The sequence below is a fragment of the Sus scrofa genome, chromosome 14 (assembly GCF_000003025.6).
Source record: "Sus scrofa isolate TJ Tabasco breed Duroc chromosome 14, Sscrofa11.1, whole genome shotgun sequence".
Taxonomy (NCBI): Eukaryota; Metazoa; Chordata; class Mammalia; order Artiodactyla; family Suidae; genus Sus; species Sus scrofa.
The window spans coordinates 113226287-113243133 of record NC_010456.5 but is presented as its reverse complement, the minus strand read 5'-3'; the positions used below and the strand labels follow the sequence as shown (position 1 = coordinate 113243133).

Here is a 16847-nt window from a genome sequence, read left to right as displayed (position 1 = left end):
GAAAGAAGGAAGGAAGGAAAGAAAGAAAGGAGTTCCCATCGTGGCTCAGTGGTTAACTAATCCGACTAGGAACCATGAGGTTGCGGGTTCGATCCCTGCCCTTGCTCAGTGGGTTAAGGATCCAGCGTTGCTGTGAGCTGTGGTGTAGTTTGCAATCGCGGCTCGGATCCCGCGTTGCTATGGCTCTGGCGTAGGCCAGCGGCTACAGCTCCGATTCAACCCCCAGCCTAGGAACCTCCATATGCCACGAGAGCGACCCAAGAAAAGGCAAAAAGACAAAAAAAAAAAAAAAAAAAAAAAAAAGCAAGCAAGAAAGAAAGATATCTTACTGTAAGAGGTGTGCAAGAAACCACTAGGAAATTGGAGATTAAGACAGGATCAGGCCCTAAAAGTCTTCTATGCCAGGCAAGGGAACTCGGCCTTTATCCTGAAGGCAAACAGGAACCATTGAAAGGTTTTGAGCAGAGGCATGATTGGTCAGATTCACCAGGCATACAGTATGAGATAGGGCTTAAGACCATCAGGGGCAACCTAGCAACCCAGCCTGACTCTCTATGTTCCTTGGGACATCTGTCCTATCCCTTGCGACTCCCTAACCAGCAAGCACCAAGGACACACCTTGGCCACAGAACCTAACCTGGTATCACCAAGAAGGTAGCCCTGTTAAGGCTAGGAGAATTTAATCTGGGTGAGACAAGCATGCAGACTGACAGGGAAAATTACCCAGCCCTCTGAGGGTTACCCAGCCCAAGCCCTGAGATCCAGTTAGAACCTCCTTTAACTTGAGGAAGTGGCTGGGAGTGATAGTAAAGTTACTTGTCCAAAGTCGCTAGATGATGGCACAGTTGATAGCAGGGTTAGAATGCCGTTTTGGTTTGTCTCATTCCAATTTCTGCTTTCTTCATGAAGCCACCTTCCTTAGAGGAGAGGGGAAAAAAGGGCGAGGTGGGGGGTAGGGGAGAGGAGATAGCGGAGAAGAGGAAGAGAGAAAGAAGCAAGGAAAAATAGGAGCAGAAAGAGAAATTAGTCTTTCAAAGTGGCAGAGGAGGAAGGAGAGAGACAAACAGCAGGAGCAAAGCGGTGGCGGAGGAAAAAAAAGGAAAGAAAGGCGAGATGTGGGAGAATTGGAGCAGAGACAAAAGGGCAGGGAGACAGACAGCGACAAGTGGAGAAAATTGCCGAAACTTGAGCGGCAACGAATTCTGAGCGCAGAAACCCGTTGGCCTCTCCCAATCCGTGCGCACTTCCACCTGACCCTATCCCCCAGCACCGTTCCACTTCGCTCGGGGTGGTGGTCTGGCCCCCACATCACGGGCCCCGGCTCGGTGGAGACACCCGGTCCACTCTACGCTCCGGCTTGGTTGTGCCAAAGCGTTCTCGCTGGAGCATGGTTTCAGCCACGTGGGGAGGGGCGGGGCCCAGTTGCGGAGAAGCGCCTCCGATTGGATAGGGGGCGGAGTTCTTGGCTGTGCGCCTGCCGGAGCCCGCCCCCGAAGGCGGGGCCAGAAAATTCACAGCTGGAAAGGGTGGAGCCCGGGCAGCGCAGCTGGAAGGGGGCGGGGCCCGACACGCGAGGCTCGCCGCGGCGGGCTGGGGGCGCCCTGGGCTGCCATAAAGTGAATGGGCGCCGGCGGGGGGTGGCAGTGCACGGCGAGGCTCACTCTCTCCCAGCGAGTCCGGGAGCGCCGGAGCGGAGCGGCGGCCTGGGCGCAGGGGGGCGGCCCCCACCCCGGCCGGGTGCCCGGCCTCTGGCCCCTGCTTGCCCTCCAGACTGCGGCCGCCGCCGCCGCTGCCGGGAGTCTGCCTGCTGCGGGACTCACTGTGAGTGCTTGACCATGCGGGAGACAGGGACTCACGGGGCCGAGGGGCCATGGCTGGACTTTGGGATCCCTAAAACGGGACCTAGGGAGGCTGAACTGGAGCACGGTGCCTGGGGAACGGGTCGAGACTGGGAGGGCGGAGTGCAGACCCGGGGCCAGGACTTAGAAAAAGGGAAACTTAGCGTCAGGACTCGGAGGACAGATAAGAGGAAGACTCAAGGGATCGAAGAGAAGTCGGAGACGTGAGGTCAGGACAGGGGCTCTGCGAAGCGGACAGTTGAGTCGGGAAACCATTACCAGAAAGCACCCTGGAATCCGGAGGCGCGGGGCCAGCAGCTAGGGAGTGAAAGGGGTTGCCGAGGCCCTGGCCAGCCGGGGGAGCTGGCGGCGGTCGCCCAGCAAGGGGGCAGATGGCGGTGCCCGACACCCCTCCCCACACACACACACACACACACACGCTGGGTCTCAGACTCCAGGGACTGGAAGCAACGATGCGTTGGTCGCACACGCTTCTTTTCCCAGCTGCTTCGCAATTGGGATAGGAGCCGTTTTCCGAGAGCCGGGCCGCGACCGGGTCAGATGGCCGCTGTGCGGGCTTCAGGCCGAGTCTGGGTAGTCCGAGTGACTAGGAGGAGGGTCTGGCGTGTCCGCTTGGGTTGTCAGGGCCCTGATGGGTCCCGACCTCGGGCAGCCACGGAATCGGACGGAATGTCCGCAGCGCGCGGGGCTCGGAGCGGACAGAATGTCCGGGGCAGAGAGGTTGGTCTCTCCGGAGCAGGCGCTGTGTTGGGCAGCGGTGGACAGAATGTCCCTGGCCGAGTGGCATGTCCATTTACCCGGCAGCGCCTGCCCAGCTGCTGCGTGTACGGTGGGGTTCGCTGTGGTGGGTTGCCTAAAATCCCAGCTCACACTTTGCAAACTTGTCTCTGTTCCTAGGGCTGCCGGGTGAAGCCTGGCCTTGGGTTGAAGTGGAGGCAGGAGACATTCCCTCTCCAACTCAGGCTAGATCTAAGCATCACCCTGGACTCCCAGAATCCAAATTTGTGGGGAGAGAGCCAGTGGTGGGATTGCTAATGGGAACCAAGACCAGGAAAGGAAGGAACGAACCACAAAGGGCAATGGGAGGGCAAGGAGGAGTCCAGCACAAGCCCCTGACAGCTTCAGTTCCCTCACAAACTCAGTCAATCTCTAATTCCAGTACAGCTGAACAGACACCCCCATACTCTTTGCCTGGTGTCAGCAAGCTAAACTCTTCCTCACACTGAGCAAGAGCCCAGGCCCAAAGAACGAACCGCAGCCCTTTAGCAAAGCAAACCCTGTGGTCTTGTGTCCCTTTTCGCTCCCTCAGTCCCATCAACCACTCTAGTGGCTGAGAGGAGGTGGGAAGGAGACACATGGAATCCAGACACTGGGATCCAACATGGGACCTATATTGCCCTCCAGCTCTGGTTGGGAAGGGTGTCTCGGCCCTACCTAACTACTGCATTTGTTTTTCATGCAGCTAGGGGAGGGACCTGATTCCTTTGGACCCCATGCAGTGACTGCCCACCCCAACTCCAACTCTTTAATCAGAGCCCAGTTAAGCTCAAGGGAAGGGAGTAGACAGAACTCTCCTGGTCTATGTAACTAAGCAAAACAGCCCATTTGGGCACTGAGTTTCGTGGGGACAAGTGCGAGATAATATGTTAGCAACGAGTAATCTAAACAAGCGGGTCCAAACTTTCTCACCCTCCACCCGTGAGTGACATACAGTACATCTTCCCCACACTCCCACCTCCATTCCTTAATTTTAAAGTTTGCTGATCACCAGCTAGGACAATGTTTTTCAATCTCCTTTGTCCCTTGCCCCTTTCCGGTAAATAGAGGGTCACATCCTGGTTATCCCCATCACATTCCAGTACCCTGTCCAAGGGGCTTGTGATCCTATTTGAAAAATCATTGAAATTATGGGTGAAATGAAAGGCTCTGAGTCAGGAAAAGACTAGAGGAAGCATTATAGGCATTACACCCATGAAGACCTTAGCCTTAAGTTATGCTTTTGCCAAAAAGCAATGGCATTGTAATAAAGATGACTGGAAATAAAAGGCAGAACCTTCTCCTGTCCTTACATAAAACCATGTAGCTGAGTGTGTGCCTGGTCACTGGCTCTTAGGGAGAATGCCATGGACCTAGCAAAGGGTCAGAGAATGGCAGCAGAATGGGAGTCAGGGGCTGCTGGTGAGAACAAACTTGAAGAGTTAGGTCTTTGGAAGGTGAGATAGGCTGGAAATCCACCAAATAAGGAAAGGCAGAGATAAGCAGGAGATCTGCTCCCCAAATCCTGAAATTGGAGACGAGGGGGCCTTTGAGAACTGGAATAAGGCAAACACAGGATGAATAGGAAAATGTTCCTTGGCACACAGTGGGCAGCAAACTTCCAGAGCTCATTTCCAGGGAGGTGGTAGAGGCAGGAAGTAGAAATCGAATCCTTCAGGGCTTGTGAGGACCAATGCATGTCAGAGCCACAAATGGCTGCTGGGGCGGAGGGGGCGAGGAGTGGAAAGAGCTCAGCCCCTGGTCTTAGGAGAACTGCGTTAGGATCTCTTCAATCTGTGTAACTGTGAACAAACTTATCTTAGAGATGAAATGGGGATAGTCATTCCTGCCATTCAAGGTGGTTGTTAAGAGTTAAATGAAATCGTGTACATGAAAGCCCTTCGCACAGAAATAAGAAACACTATTGCTATTATTACGCCCAAACTGTAGGTCCCCTCTAGCCACAGAATCTTTTTTTGGAAGGGTGGGGTCTCAAGCCCTAGACCAGCCTGCTAGCATCCGCCAGGCAACCCCAGGAAGATTCTCAGTGACAGATGGGACACCCTATCCTAGGCTTCAGATGCCAGCCACTATCCCTGCCCCCACTGAAAAGAGTTCTAGGGAGCTCCCCAAATGCTTAGCTCCTCTACTAGGATGAATATCCTGCTTGCATCCTGCTTAAGGCTGTGAATATGGGCCCAGAACCCAGGTCCAGGGAGGGAGGACAGGGGAGGCAAGCTGGAGCTGAGTTGGGGTGGGCACAAGAGAAGGGCACCCATATCTTTCTTTTCCATCGACTCTACACGATGCTTCCTAGAGTGTCGGGGAGGGACATGGAAGCTAACCTGAAGGATCCACTAGTTCTTGAGATTGGGGTTTATCTAGAGTGTCTAGTCCCTGGGGACCTGTGATAAGATTGTTAGGAAAAGAAAAGAAAAGGCAGTGGGGGAGAAAGGGCTGCTTTTGGAATCATCTCCACTCTTTTTTCTCCCCAGGGCCTTTTTCACTTTTCACCTCTCAGTGAATAGTTTCCCCTTTCCTATCTCTCCCCTGCCCCATTCTGCTCACCATTGCCAAACAAAGATCCCAAAGGTGCTGCTTTTATGCCACTCCCTCACCTGCAAGCCTCCAGTGACTCCCACTACTTGGAGCAATGCTTCAAGGGAGGCAGGTGGGAGAGGGTAGTATAGGAGTGGAAGTGGCACGACACTGCAGTCTAAAGGGGGCCCATCTTCCTGGTGTGGGGATGTCACTTGAGGATGTCTCTCAGAAACTTGGAGAGAAAACATTATTTTTATATTAAAACAAGCATAACTTAAGTGTGGGCCAGAATGCAAAATTGGCTTCCATTTTTAACAGCTGAAGATCTCAAAGAAATTTTACACTGGTGGCAGCTGTTTCAGGTTGCGCCCCAAGTTTCCTGTCCTATATCTTCTCGTACTAGTTTTACGGGGGTTTTGATGGAAAAGCGGGAGATGCTCTAGCCTCCACTGTATCAAACATGTACCCCCATCCTTTGCCCCTAATGGAAGATCCCCTCAGCCTGTCCATTTTTCTCAGATGATCTCCCATTGCCCGCACTAAGACCTTGGCCAAGCTAGGCTCCCTGCTGCTGTCTGAACCTGCCGGTTCATTCCCAATACTGCCCTATTATTTTAAAGCCTCTGCCCCCTTCATTGCCTCCCTATTTCCCAGATCAGCCAGGTGCTACAGTCTCTGAACTCAAAAACTTGATACCACCTTACATGGGCTTCTGTCTCTCTGATTTTCCACAATCTGAGAATCAGACCCATGCAGACCACCACTCCGTCCTGTGCTGTGTTTGCATTTGCACACGGTAGGCTCCTAGAAGTTAGGGTCTGTGCCTTACCGTCCTTGGCGATCTGTCTTAGCACCTACCACTTGTTGAAGGAAAGAAGGAAGGAGGAGAGGGAAGGGTGTGGAGGCCCATTTCTCGGATCCCTGATTTACCCCTGGATATATTAAGTGCATCAAATCGTTGCTGCCTCCACCTGAGTCTTGGGGTGGGGGGATCCTCTTGGGGCGGTGAGCCTTGTCCACAGCTGTCTTCGCTTGCTCTCGTTTGCTCACGGCTACTCAGCAGACCAGACGGTGTAGGTGCTCTGCATCCCTAATGCACGCAATGCTGTGTGCACTTCAGGGCCTCATTTTCGTTTCAGGTTTATGGGATAGCTCCGTTCTGGTTTACATCTGTTTGCCAACTTGCCGCTGGCTAAGCTGAGCCACCGCCTCATAACTTCAGCCCCTTTTACCTTCCTTTTCATTCAGCCCCTGCAAGAAAAAGGTTTTCTCCCATTTCAGTTCCGGGGTATGCTTCCTGCCTTCGGCATTATGATTGCAACTCTTTGGGGGCTCTCTGGCTGTGCCCTGGTCTCCCCTTCAGCTTTGGGACCAAAGTGGGTGCACATGATATTTGCCTTCTTGCCATGAGCTGCATCCCTTGGAAATCATGGCCTCCCCGCCATGGCCTCGCTGGTCTGTGACAGTCTCTGCTTCCCACCTTTATAGATCTTGGATACTTTGTTCTTGCTACCGTCCATGACAGCTTCCTATAATTCTTTGCTGTACTTCAGAGTCAGAGGTCACTGGTAGGCCCTCTATTCTCCCTAGGGCTGGGATTGCCACCCTGACGCCAGCAGAGCCTGGGCCACACATCCCCTGCTGGCTGCGTCAGAAAGGCGGCAGTGGGGCCGGTGGCCCCCTAAGAGCTGGACTCAGCCCCAGTCTCTGTTATCTCTTGACTCTCTTAGACCCTACCTGGTATTTTCTACCAGCATCAACCTAACCTGTGCTTCCAGACCTACTGCCTGTCCCTGTCCACTGAGGGAGGCGAAGTCACTGTGTGGACGTGTTCCTGGCTGGAGTCCCAACTCCCTGGCTTCCCGACCTCCAGCAGTTTGGGGGAGCTTAATCCTCAGCCAGCCTGTCTCCAGCTCAGACAACAGCTTGGCGCCCCCAGCCTCTGCCTGACCAGCCCACCGGACACGAGTCTGCTAGAGGCCTCTGCTCGCTCGCGCTCTCTCTCTCTCTCTCTCTCTCTCTCTCTCTCTCTCTCTCTCTCTCTCTCTCTCTCTCTCTCTCTCTCTCTCTCTCTCTCTCTCTCTCTCGCCTGCCTGGCATTAGCGTCCCTGCCTTTTCAGCTTCAGAGGTTCAGAGGCAGGGCCTTTCTCAGCCACATCCCCTCTCTCTGCTATTACTGGCCCAGTTGAGAGCCTGAAGTCTTCATTCATTCATCTACCAGTCCCCAGTCCCCAGAGTGGCTCCCAGCTTTGGCTACTCTGCCCATTTAGCTCTCGCCTTACTGACTGCTCCTGCCTTTAAGTTTAGGAGAGAGCGCTGAGAACACACCCTTGCATCCCTCTCTAAAGGGCAGCAGACTCACCTTTCTTCACCAGAGCACTCTTTCCTCAGAGACACAGGATCTAGGGAAGGGGAAGCACTCAAGCAAGGGCAGAGACAAGAAGGAGATCTCAGCATTCCCTTGTGGTGCAGTGGGTTACGTGTCAACACTGCAGCAGCTTGGGTCGCTGCTGTGATGTGGGTTTGATCCTCCGCCCAGGAATTCCACATGCCACAGGCATGGCCAAAAAAAAGGAAGAAAAGAATGAGATCTTATTTACCACTGTATCCTGAGTGCCCTACTCAATGCCCAGCTCATAGAAGGTGCCAAATAAACATTTCAATGAATGAGGGGGGAAAAAAAAAAAACAAAACCTTGAATAGCGGTTTATCCCTACCTGCTATGTTTTGTTTGAACCTTAGGGAAGGTAGGTAGGGAAGAGATTATAATCTCGCTTTTAGAGATGAAAAACTATGCCCCGAGAAGTAATTTACCAAAGACACAGAGCTGGTAAATTGGGGATCCAGGACATGGACCCAGATCTTTTGACTCCCAACCTAGCTTCTTTGGGGTATAGGGTGTACGGATTACTTTCCCAGCAGGAGCCTGATCAGTTTCTCCACCCCCCCCTCACCCCTGCATTCCCATACCTTCTCCCCACTCAGCCAGACAGGCTCTCCCCAGCAGCCTCTGAGTGTCGACCACTCCCCTGGCTCCTTTGGCTTCCTCCTCCCCCACAGCGTCCTTAGTTCCTGGGACTGAGAGCTGAGGTTCAAAGGGGCCAGAAAGGGGAGGGGGGAGGATAATGGCTAGCTCCAAAACAGCCAAGGCAGCTGTCCCTGTCACAGAGAGAGGAGACTGTGTGACGGTGTGTGTCTGTCTGCCTGAATGTGGGAGCGCATGTGTGGGAGAGTGTGTGTTTGTGTGCCTCTAGCTCCAAGTCCAAGTGCTTATTTTGTCTGAGTAGGGGCCCATGTGTATCTGCATGTGTGTCTGTCTGTCTCTGGGAACACACAGCCTGAACTCTGCTTTCTCGGCCTCGTCTTTTACTCTGGCCCTTATCTCTCCTCACCTTGCCTCCCTCTGCTGAAATTAAGGGTGAAATCAAGACACAGGTATGGAATGCTGGGGGAAAGGGAGTTTGGAAAAATGGCAAGTCTGGAGCCAAAGTCGACCAGAAGGATGAATGGCAATGGTGGGATTCAGCTTTCCCTACAGGCAAACCCAACTGTCCCTCTTTTCCCAGCTCTGTGTTGCTCCTGTGGGCCTCTGGAGAGGTCAGAGGTGTGGTTTGCAATTTTGAGGGTGTCTTGGGTATGAAGGGGAGACTTCAGAGCACCCCTTTTCCAAGCTAGCTCTTCTAAGCTTCCCCAGCTATTCGGGAAGAGCTACCAGTCAAGGCTGCTCCAGGTCCTTCCCAAGAGCCTCTCCCTTCTATCGGAGCATCCTGGGGCCAGCCCTATGCCTCTGGCTCCTGTCCTCAGACCTGGAAGGGGAGGGAAGCTGAGCACCCCCACCCTTGGCTTGGCTTCTCCCTTTCCTTCCTCGGGTTCCCTTCAGCCCTGCCTCTCCAGCCCTAGGGAAAGGTCCAAGGTCTAGTCCTCTCTGCTTGTGGAAAGAACAGAGACTGTTTCTCAACCTCCTGCCTTGACCTCTGTCCCACCCCCAATCTCGCCTGAGAGGTGGAGGGAGGGGGCAGCTGTCATCCCTGAGCTGGTTGAAGGGGGCATTACCATGTGCAAATACAGGCTGCTGCCCATCTGCGCCTCCCTGGGAAATGCTCCTAATCAATTCAGAGCGACCAAGTGACACACATCTCAATCTAGGCTAATCCACCACATTAATGCCACCTTGCACAGCCTGCATTAAGACCCTGTTAACGGGGAGGCAGATGGACCCCTCCTACCCAGCTCTTCGCCCCTGCTCCTCTGTCCCTAGCCTCCTTTGGTGCTCCTCTGCCCAAGCAGCATCCAGAGTCCTGAGCCCCACGAGTGCCCATTTCCCTTCTTCCCACCAGAGGGGGCCTGGGAGAGCCAGCAGGAAAGGGGACCCTGAAGGCTCCTGGGCAACGTCAGGTGAGGTTTGATCTAGGGAGTAAAGGTAGGAAGGGGGCTTTAAGAAGCCTGTATCCACAGCCTGCTGGAGACAGTGCATGAGAGTGGTGACTGGTGGCATGCAGTGTCTGGGTTGGGGGCAGAGGTAGACAGTGATTTTCAAACTTGGTTTTGACCCTGACACCCTTTCTTCAAATGAAATCTCTCCAGAAAACATAAACAAAACAGACAAAAGCAGGGCTGCCCTAGTTGAAGCAAACCCAGGTGAGATCAGGCTAGAGTTCTATCCCTGAGGCTAGTCCCTCAGGGGGGTTGTGAGGAGGGCCCCCAAAGAACAAAATGTGAAAAAGCAAATGTCTTCATACTTTAGGAATCTCCCAGACCTGGTTCAGATCCCAGCTCTACTATTTACAAGCTTGGTGACCTTAATCATTACTTCAAGTCTCAGTTTCCTCACCTGAAAAAGGATGATCATACCGAATATTGATGCATTCTTTTGAAGGGGGGAGTATCCATAGACGATACCAGTGATTCTCCTTATGGGAGAAATGTCAGGCCTGATTCAAAATCTGTCCCACAGGAGTGACTAACACAGGTGTCTCAGGTATGACTGGTTTGACAGGTATGTTTGAGTTTATGGGAATATTGGACACTCCTGTGAGAGGGAATTTAAGTGTTTGGGGATGTGGCATATGGCATGTGGTGTGCAATAGTGTGGTTTTCATTGATTCAATAAATATCTATTGAACATAACTGTCCACCAGGCAGAGTTCTAGGTGTCTAGCAGTGACCAAATCAAAGTCTAGTATGTATATATGTGTATAAAACCTCTAAGTATGCATCCTTCCCCGCTTAGACTGCTGTTTACCCATTCTATCCCAGGGCACCCCACACAGGTGTAGCTTTATGTTGGCAGCTGAGACAGGGAACGGAGAACCGGTGGGGAAACACTGCTGGGAACCAGATAACCTGGAGATTTTATTCTCATTAACCTGATCTGTGTCCTTTTTGCCCTCCAGAGTACTTCCCCCATGGAGTTCAGCCTGCTCAGCGAGGCAGAGGCCCGGAGCCCAGCCCTCTCGCTGTCAGATGCGGGCACCCCTCACCCGGCACTCCCAGAACACGGCTGCAAGGGCCAAGAGCACAGCGGTGAGCGCGCCCCCTTCTGGGGGTGGGGGGAAATAACAGCTCCATCCCTAAACCGGGTAGGACCCGGCGATGGAAGTCCGAAAGCAAGTGAAGGGCCCCGCGGCCCAGGTCCTGGAGCCCGGGAATCCGCTCAGGAGAGGACGCGCTGTGACCTGCCCCCATCTCTGCCCCCAGACTCAGAGAAGGCCTCGGCTTCGTTGCCCGGAGGCTCCCCCGAAGACGGCTCGCTGAAGAAGAAGCAGCGGCGGCAGCGCACGCACTTCACCAGCCAGCAGCTGCAAGAGCTGGAGGCGACCTTCCAGAGGAACCGCTATCCCGACATGAGTACGCGCGAGGAGATCGCCGTGTGGACCAACCTCACTGAGGCCCGAGTGCGGGTACGCCCCCCTTCCCGCCCCAGAGCCGCCACCCACACCCTACCCCGGGCCTCCCTCGCACCAGCTGCTCAGCCAGTAGCTTCGGAAAGAGCAGCCTGTAGTTCTGCCCCGCCTGCCTCATCCTCGGACCCAACACCTGATTCTGGCCCCGGCTTCCACCAACCCCCCCATCTCGGCTCCTACTCCACCCTGTCACCCCAGGCGGCGGATTCCTTCTCCTCTGGCACTATCTCTGGTTCTCCTCTTCAGCCCTCCTCGATCCCGTCCTACTCCCACCAACCCCACCCCTACCCCTATGAGCCTGTGGTCCCCGACTCAGTCCTGCCGCCCGCTGCTGCTCTCTCAGTCCGCTGACTCTGGGCACCACGCCCTCACGCGGTCGGGCTGCTCCACCATCCGATTCCCGTCGCCGGCCATCTCGTTTTCTTTCCACTCCGCCTGCCCCCGGCCCCCACTCGGACCCGCCTCTGGGCGACCCACCCACCGTTCGCGAGGCAGCGGCTGGGCCCTGACAACTTTTCTCGCACGCCCGCAGGTGTGGTTCAAGAACCGGCGCGCCAAGTGGCGAAAGCGCGAGCGCAGCCAGCAGGCGGAGCTGTGCAAGGGCGGCTTCGCGGCGCCACTCGGGGGGCTGGTGCCGCCCTACGAGGAAGTGTACCCCGGCTACTCTTACGGCAACTGGCCACCCAAAGCGCTCGGCCCGCCACTCGCCGCCAAGACCTTCCCGTTCGCCTTCAACTCGGTCAACGTGGGTCCTCTGGCTTCGCAGCCTGTCTTTTCGCCACCCAGCTCCATCGCCGCCTCCATGGTGCCCTCGGCCGCGGCCGCCCCGGGCACCGTGCCAGGGCCTGGAGCCCTGCAGGGCCTGGGCGGGGGACCCCCGGGCTGCCTCCCGCCGCAGTGTCCTCCGGGGCTGTGTCTTGCCCTTACGCCGCGGCCGCAGCTGCGGCCGCCTCCTCCCCCTACGTATATCGGGACCCGTGTAACTCGAGTCTGGCCAGCCTGAGGCTCAAGGCCAAACAGCACGCCTCTTTCAGCTACCCCGCAGTGCCCGGGCCGCCCCCGGCCGCCAACCTCAGTCCGTGCCAGTACGCTGTGGAAAGGCCCGTATGAGCGCCCGGCCCGTCGATCATCCCCAAGGGCGGAGGCAGCAATTCACAGCCTCCCGGGACTGGGGTCGTCTTGACTGGCTTGCTCCCGCCCCGGGGTCTGCGAGGGGTGCTGGGGCAGCCGGGGTTGGGAGGCGGCCGGCCCAGGAAAGCCTTCCCCCTCCCAGGCCTGAGGGATGGACTGGGCCCTACACACAGTCCGCGCCCCTGGGACTAAAGCCAGGAACAGGGACCAGTTCCCCGAGGGCCAACTCGCCCTTGGCCCACCCCGCCTTCTCCAGACTCCCCCTCCCCGGTTTTCAAAGAGAAATGAAATAAACGTGCGCGGACCGTTAAAGGCCTGATGATTCACAGTTGCGGTTGAGCCTTCTCCCCTCATCCTTCCCCATGTTTAAAGGAGAGCTGGGTGTACAGGAAAGAGATGAAGGTCCAGGCTTCTAGGACTTCAGTCCCCCTCAGACCCCCAACACCAGGACCGGGAAGCCCAGGGATTCCTGGAGCAGAGCGAGAACGCGGCCAGGCGTGTTTCTCTGTGCGGCTTGGGGACTAACTGCTGGGTTGGCGTTGGCCAAAGCTGGTGCTGAGGCGCCACCTCGTGGTCTCCTGGAGGATAACTGGAAGGTCCCGTCTCGAATGCCTGCAGGTGTCAACTCTGCGATTTAGGAAGCCTATGACTTTAGATAAGTTTTACTCCGACTTTCTGCACCTGTTTCTCACTGTTCCTACGAGGGGTTTGGGCCTCTAACAGCAATAAAATTCTGGTCTGTAACAGACATTTATTAAGTGCCTACCAGGCCTAGGATTCTTATTGAGTGTCTGTGTTGTGTGCCTCTCATCCCTCCACACACCCTCCTAAGCTTCTCACCCACTGATCATCCCTCTCCCATTACAGCAGTCCCCTTCTTCCCACAAACCCCCAAACGCCTCAAATCTTGTTGAAATCTTTAATTTAAAAAATAGAGCAGGAAGTTCCTGGTGGAGCTCAGCGGTAACGAGCCTGACTAGTATCCATGAGGTTTCTGGTTCAATCCCTGGCCTTTCTCAGTGGGTTAAGTTTCTCACATTGCCGTGAGCTATGGTATAGGTCCCAGACATGGCTCAGATCTGGTGTTGATGTGGCGTAGGCTAGCAGCTGGAACTTCCACATGCTGCACGTGTGGCCCTAAAAAGAAAAAAAATCAAGGAGAAGAAAGACTTATGTAACTATAACTCAGCTCCGGGGAGCCTCCTTAGTTTTAACCCCTCCCAGCGCCCACTTGGCCTTCACGTTAAAAGCAGAAACATCAAAGTACTAGATGACACCCCCATCCCAGGGGTGACAATTTCTGCAACCTTAGGGCACACATCCTTTGGGGAAATCATGAAAGAAAAGCATCCTAATCATTCTCCCAAACCTAAGCTCTGCCCCTCAGTGCCTTGGGGAGGAGAGAGCTTGGGGCTTCTTATTCTCCAGCCTTTCACTGGCTCTTGGTCTTGGCTTTGGCCTTGGGAATAATGTAGTTTTGGTGGAAGAACTGGGCAAAGAGGAGGAAATAGGTCATATACAACATGAAGGACCAGAAGAGTTGTTCCGTTGTGGTGTGGCATCCCTGTTCCTGCTTCCAGATGTAAGTCAGGATACTGACAGTTGCTCCCAAAAACATCTGCAGGATCTGCAGGCTGGTGATGAACATGGGAAACCACTTGGGGGGCTTCACTTTGGCAGCTCTCAGAGTATAGTAGGTGTACATGATGGCATGTACACCGTAGTTCATAGTCATGAACCAGCCGCCCGCAGCCACCTTGTCCTTGTATCCAAAGCTTGAATACAGTAGCACTGTGCTGTGGTGGTACCAGTGCACAAAGATGAGTGGCCGCTTTCGCAGGATGATGAAGGCCGTGTCTCCTGGGGGATGAGGAGTCACAGCTGACATACCACCCAGGGCTGGGACCACCCTCCACACTAGACATGGGGGCATGTGGGGAATTTTCAGGGCAGGGAGAGGGGTCTTTGTGGCAGAGAATCTGAAGAGGGGCTTGGGTAAGAGGTATTGTCGGGACCCAGGAGCAGGGAAGGGACTCTCCATGTGATGGGGGGTGGTGCTGAGGAGGGATGCAATTGACTGAACACTAGAGAGACAAAGCCTTGTCACTCACCAAGTTCAATGATCTTGCTGAGAACAAAGAGGCAGGACCAGAATTTGATTATGGGATTGTCAGTGGAGTTGGTGAAGCACACAGTTTGCTTTAGGCTCCCCCTAAGGAGCACGGCCACCATAAATCCCCATGTCCTCACTGCCCCGAGGATACTGAAATGGGATAGAGACAAAAGGTATAAGGATGCTCCCCAAGCACCAATCCACACTTCTTCTGCCTTGGCCTGGTCAGGTCACTGACCCAAGATCCACCACCTCCCCACCCTTCCAGAGGGGTGGGTCACAGCTTCTGAGATCCTGGGGCCAACCTGGTAGAGCCAACCAGTAATCTAGAAGAGATGGGAGCTGGGGAAGGGCCAGGGAATGCTGGAGGTTAAAAGTTGAGTTAAGGAATAGGGCTCATAGGATGGGTCTGGGAGGTAGGTGGCAGGATGGGAGAGATCCAGAAGTTTGGGGGAAGAAATATGGAAGGAGGGGCTGGGGAAGTTACTGGAAGGTCTTGGGAGAGGGTGTTAGATGCAGAGAGTATTAGAGACTGGGGAAATTGTTGGAAGTATCAGACTCCAGGTGCACAAGAGGACCCATGAGAGAGAGTAGAGACTGCTGGTTTGCGGGCTGAAGAAGAAAGAAATCAGGGCAATATGAAAAGGATGGATCCTAGGAAGAGGAGACAGAGCTGAGAGAATGGGGTGGGGAGAGAGTTAGGGGAGCAACTTGGGGAGCTGATGCAATTGAGGTTTCTAGAAAGCTTTTAGGGATAGAAGGAGGGTCTACAAGAGTGGGGGGGGGAAGGGTCTTACCTGAAGACCGTAAGGCAGAAGGACCAAAGGATGAGAGGCCCTTGCAGGTTGAAGCCCTTCCGTGACTTCATGTACTTCTGCCCCACAAAGATGAGCAGCAGGTAGACCAGAACTATGGGGAATGAGGTTGCCCTGGCAGTCAGAAGGCAGAGGGGATGGGCTTATGGGTGGGTGCTGGTTAATGGAATGCCTATTCATCTCTCCAGATGAGTGCTCTGGGTTGGAATCCCAGCTCTGCCACTTACTAGCTGTGTGACATTGGAAAAACGACTTAGTTTTCCGAGCATCGGTTTCCTTATTTGTAAGGGGGAAATAACACTCCTTTCCTGGTGGTGTTAATGTATGTAAATAAAGTACCCAACACAGGGCAGGGGCTCTGTCCAAAGTTTCTGTGATCACTGCTCTCTCAGTGAGGTTGGAAGTGGGTGGCCGCTGCTGGCCCATGCCTAGAAGCAACTCAAGGCTCTGATATAAGAAGCATGTAGCCTGCTTGAGTCACAGCAAATTGACTGGAGCACAAAGTCAGCCCACACACCTCGAGGAGCCCTAGGTCAGAGCCCAAGTCAATCTTGGAAGAGCACCCTGACTTTGCCTCCTTCTCCAAAGCAGGAAGGCTGGAGCATTTGAGGAATAACGTGAGTCCTGTGAAGGGCAGGCTGTCCCTGGGCACCAGCACTATGCACGCGGCCTCGCACACAGAGCCACAAAGGATGGAGGAGAGTCCTTCATAAGGGGGCTGGGAGTAGGAGTTCAGATCAACTCCATTCCTCAGAGACCAGTTCTCACTACACTCTTTCCCCTTGGCTTCCCGTCTTCTCCCACACTGCTCACCCCATCCTCCTATCCTGCCTTTCTTTCTTCTAGATCTTACCTCTCTGAGCTGCCACACTCACTATCTGCACCTTGAACAACGGAGACATGAAGTCAATACTGGGGAGTCCAATACCTTTGCTCTTTGGCAAAATCACCACGGACGTTCTGTGTCTCGCACCGCCCCCCTCCAACCTCCCTCCCCCAAAGAGCAGTCATCAGGGTCGGGCCCCTGACTTGGCCCTTCCCCTTCCTTAGGTCTCACCAGTACTCCTCCAAAAAGGGCCTCATGTCCTGGAACAGCTCGAAGTTGTAGGGCTGGAATATCTGCTCTATTTCGTTTGAGACATTCATGGCTGTGACCATTTCGTTTTGCAGATGCTGAGATCGGGAGCTTGGGGAGCTAGACGAGAGTTAAGGGACGGAGAATGGAGCGAACCTTGGGGCAGGACTGACCAAACCCAGAATCCGAGGAACTCCGCGGCAAGCCGAAGAGAGTCAGACACCGGGACGTGCGCTGCAGTCCAGCTGGCCGGACTGGCGCCGCCGCCGCCGCCACTGCGATACGTAACGTGGAATTGCAAGGCTGCGCGCCTCAGCAGGGCGCAGCCCCCTCCCAGCGCCGGGCAGTTCTCCAATCTCGACCAAACACGCCCCTGTCTCGCCCCCGGGCCGAAGCCCGCTCTCTGATTGGTCATTCTCAAGGGCGCCTCCCCCCGCCCCTCGCACTAGAACAGCCCTTGTTGGCCAAGCCCACTTCCCCCTCTGGAGCCCAACACCTCCACCTCCACCTGCTTGGCTGAGCCCTTGTGGCCTTGCCAATTACCCGGGCAGGTCAGGCTTCTCCTGACGCTGTCATAGCTGACCTTTGCCGCAGTTTGCTTTATTCCTGGCCCACCTGGCAGTGAGGAGAGAACGGAGGTGTCCTCAGCCTCTG

The 16847-nt window shown here is 54.8% G+C and overlaps 2 protein-coding genes across 3 annotated transcripts; one reads left to right on the top strand and one right to left on the bottom strand.

Annotated features, from left to right (window-relative positions):
- PITX3 (paired like homeodomain 3) lies at positions 1741 to 12940 on the top strand. Its single transcript, XM_021073065.1, is given in 6 exon segments — positions 1741 to 1821; positions 9494 to 9551; positions 10550 to 10679; positions 10854 to 11056; positions 11592 to 11928; positions 11931 to 12940. Coding segments are annotated over 4 exon segments (897 nt in total). The 5' UTR covers positions 1741 to 1821; positions 9494 to 9551; positions 10550 to 10561; the 3' UTR covers positions 12170 to 12940.
- On the bottom strand, positions 13096 to 16545 carry ELOVL3 (ELOVL fatty acid elongase 3). Of its 2 annotated transcripts, none has more exons than XM_005671398.2 (4): positions 16350 to 16545; positions 15101 to 15232; positions 14302 to 14453; positions 13096 to 14050 (listed from the first exon to the last, which is right to left on the bottom strand). In XM_005671398.2, exons 2-4 carry the CDS (start codon positions 15169 to 15171, stop codon positions 13623 to 13625), a joined length of 651 nt encoding a protein of 216 aa, XP_005671455.1. In that variant the 5' UTR covers positions 15172 to 15232; positions 16350 to 16545; the 3' UTR covers positions 13096 to 13622.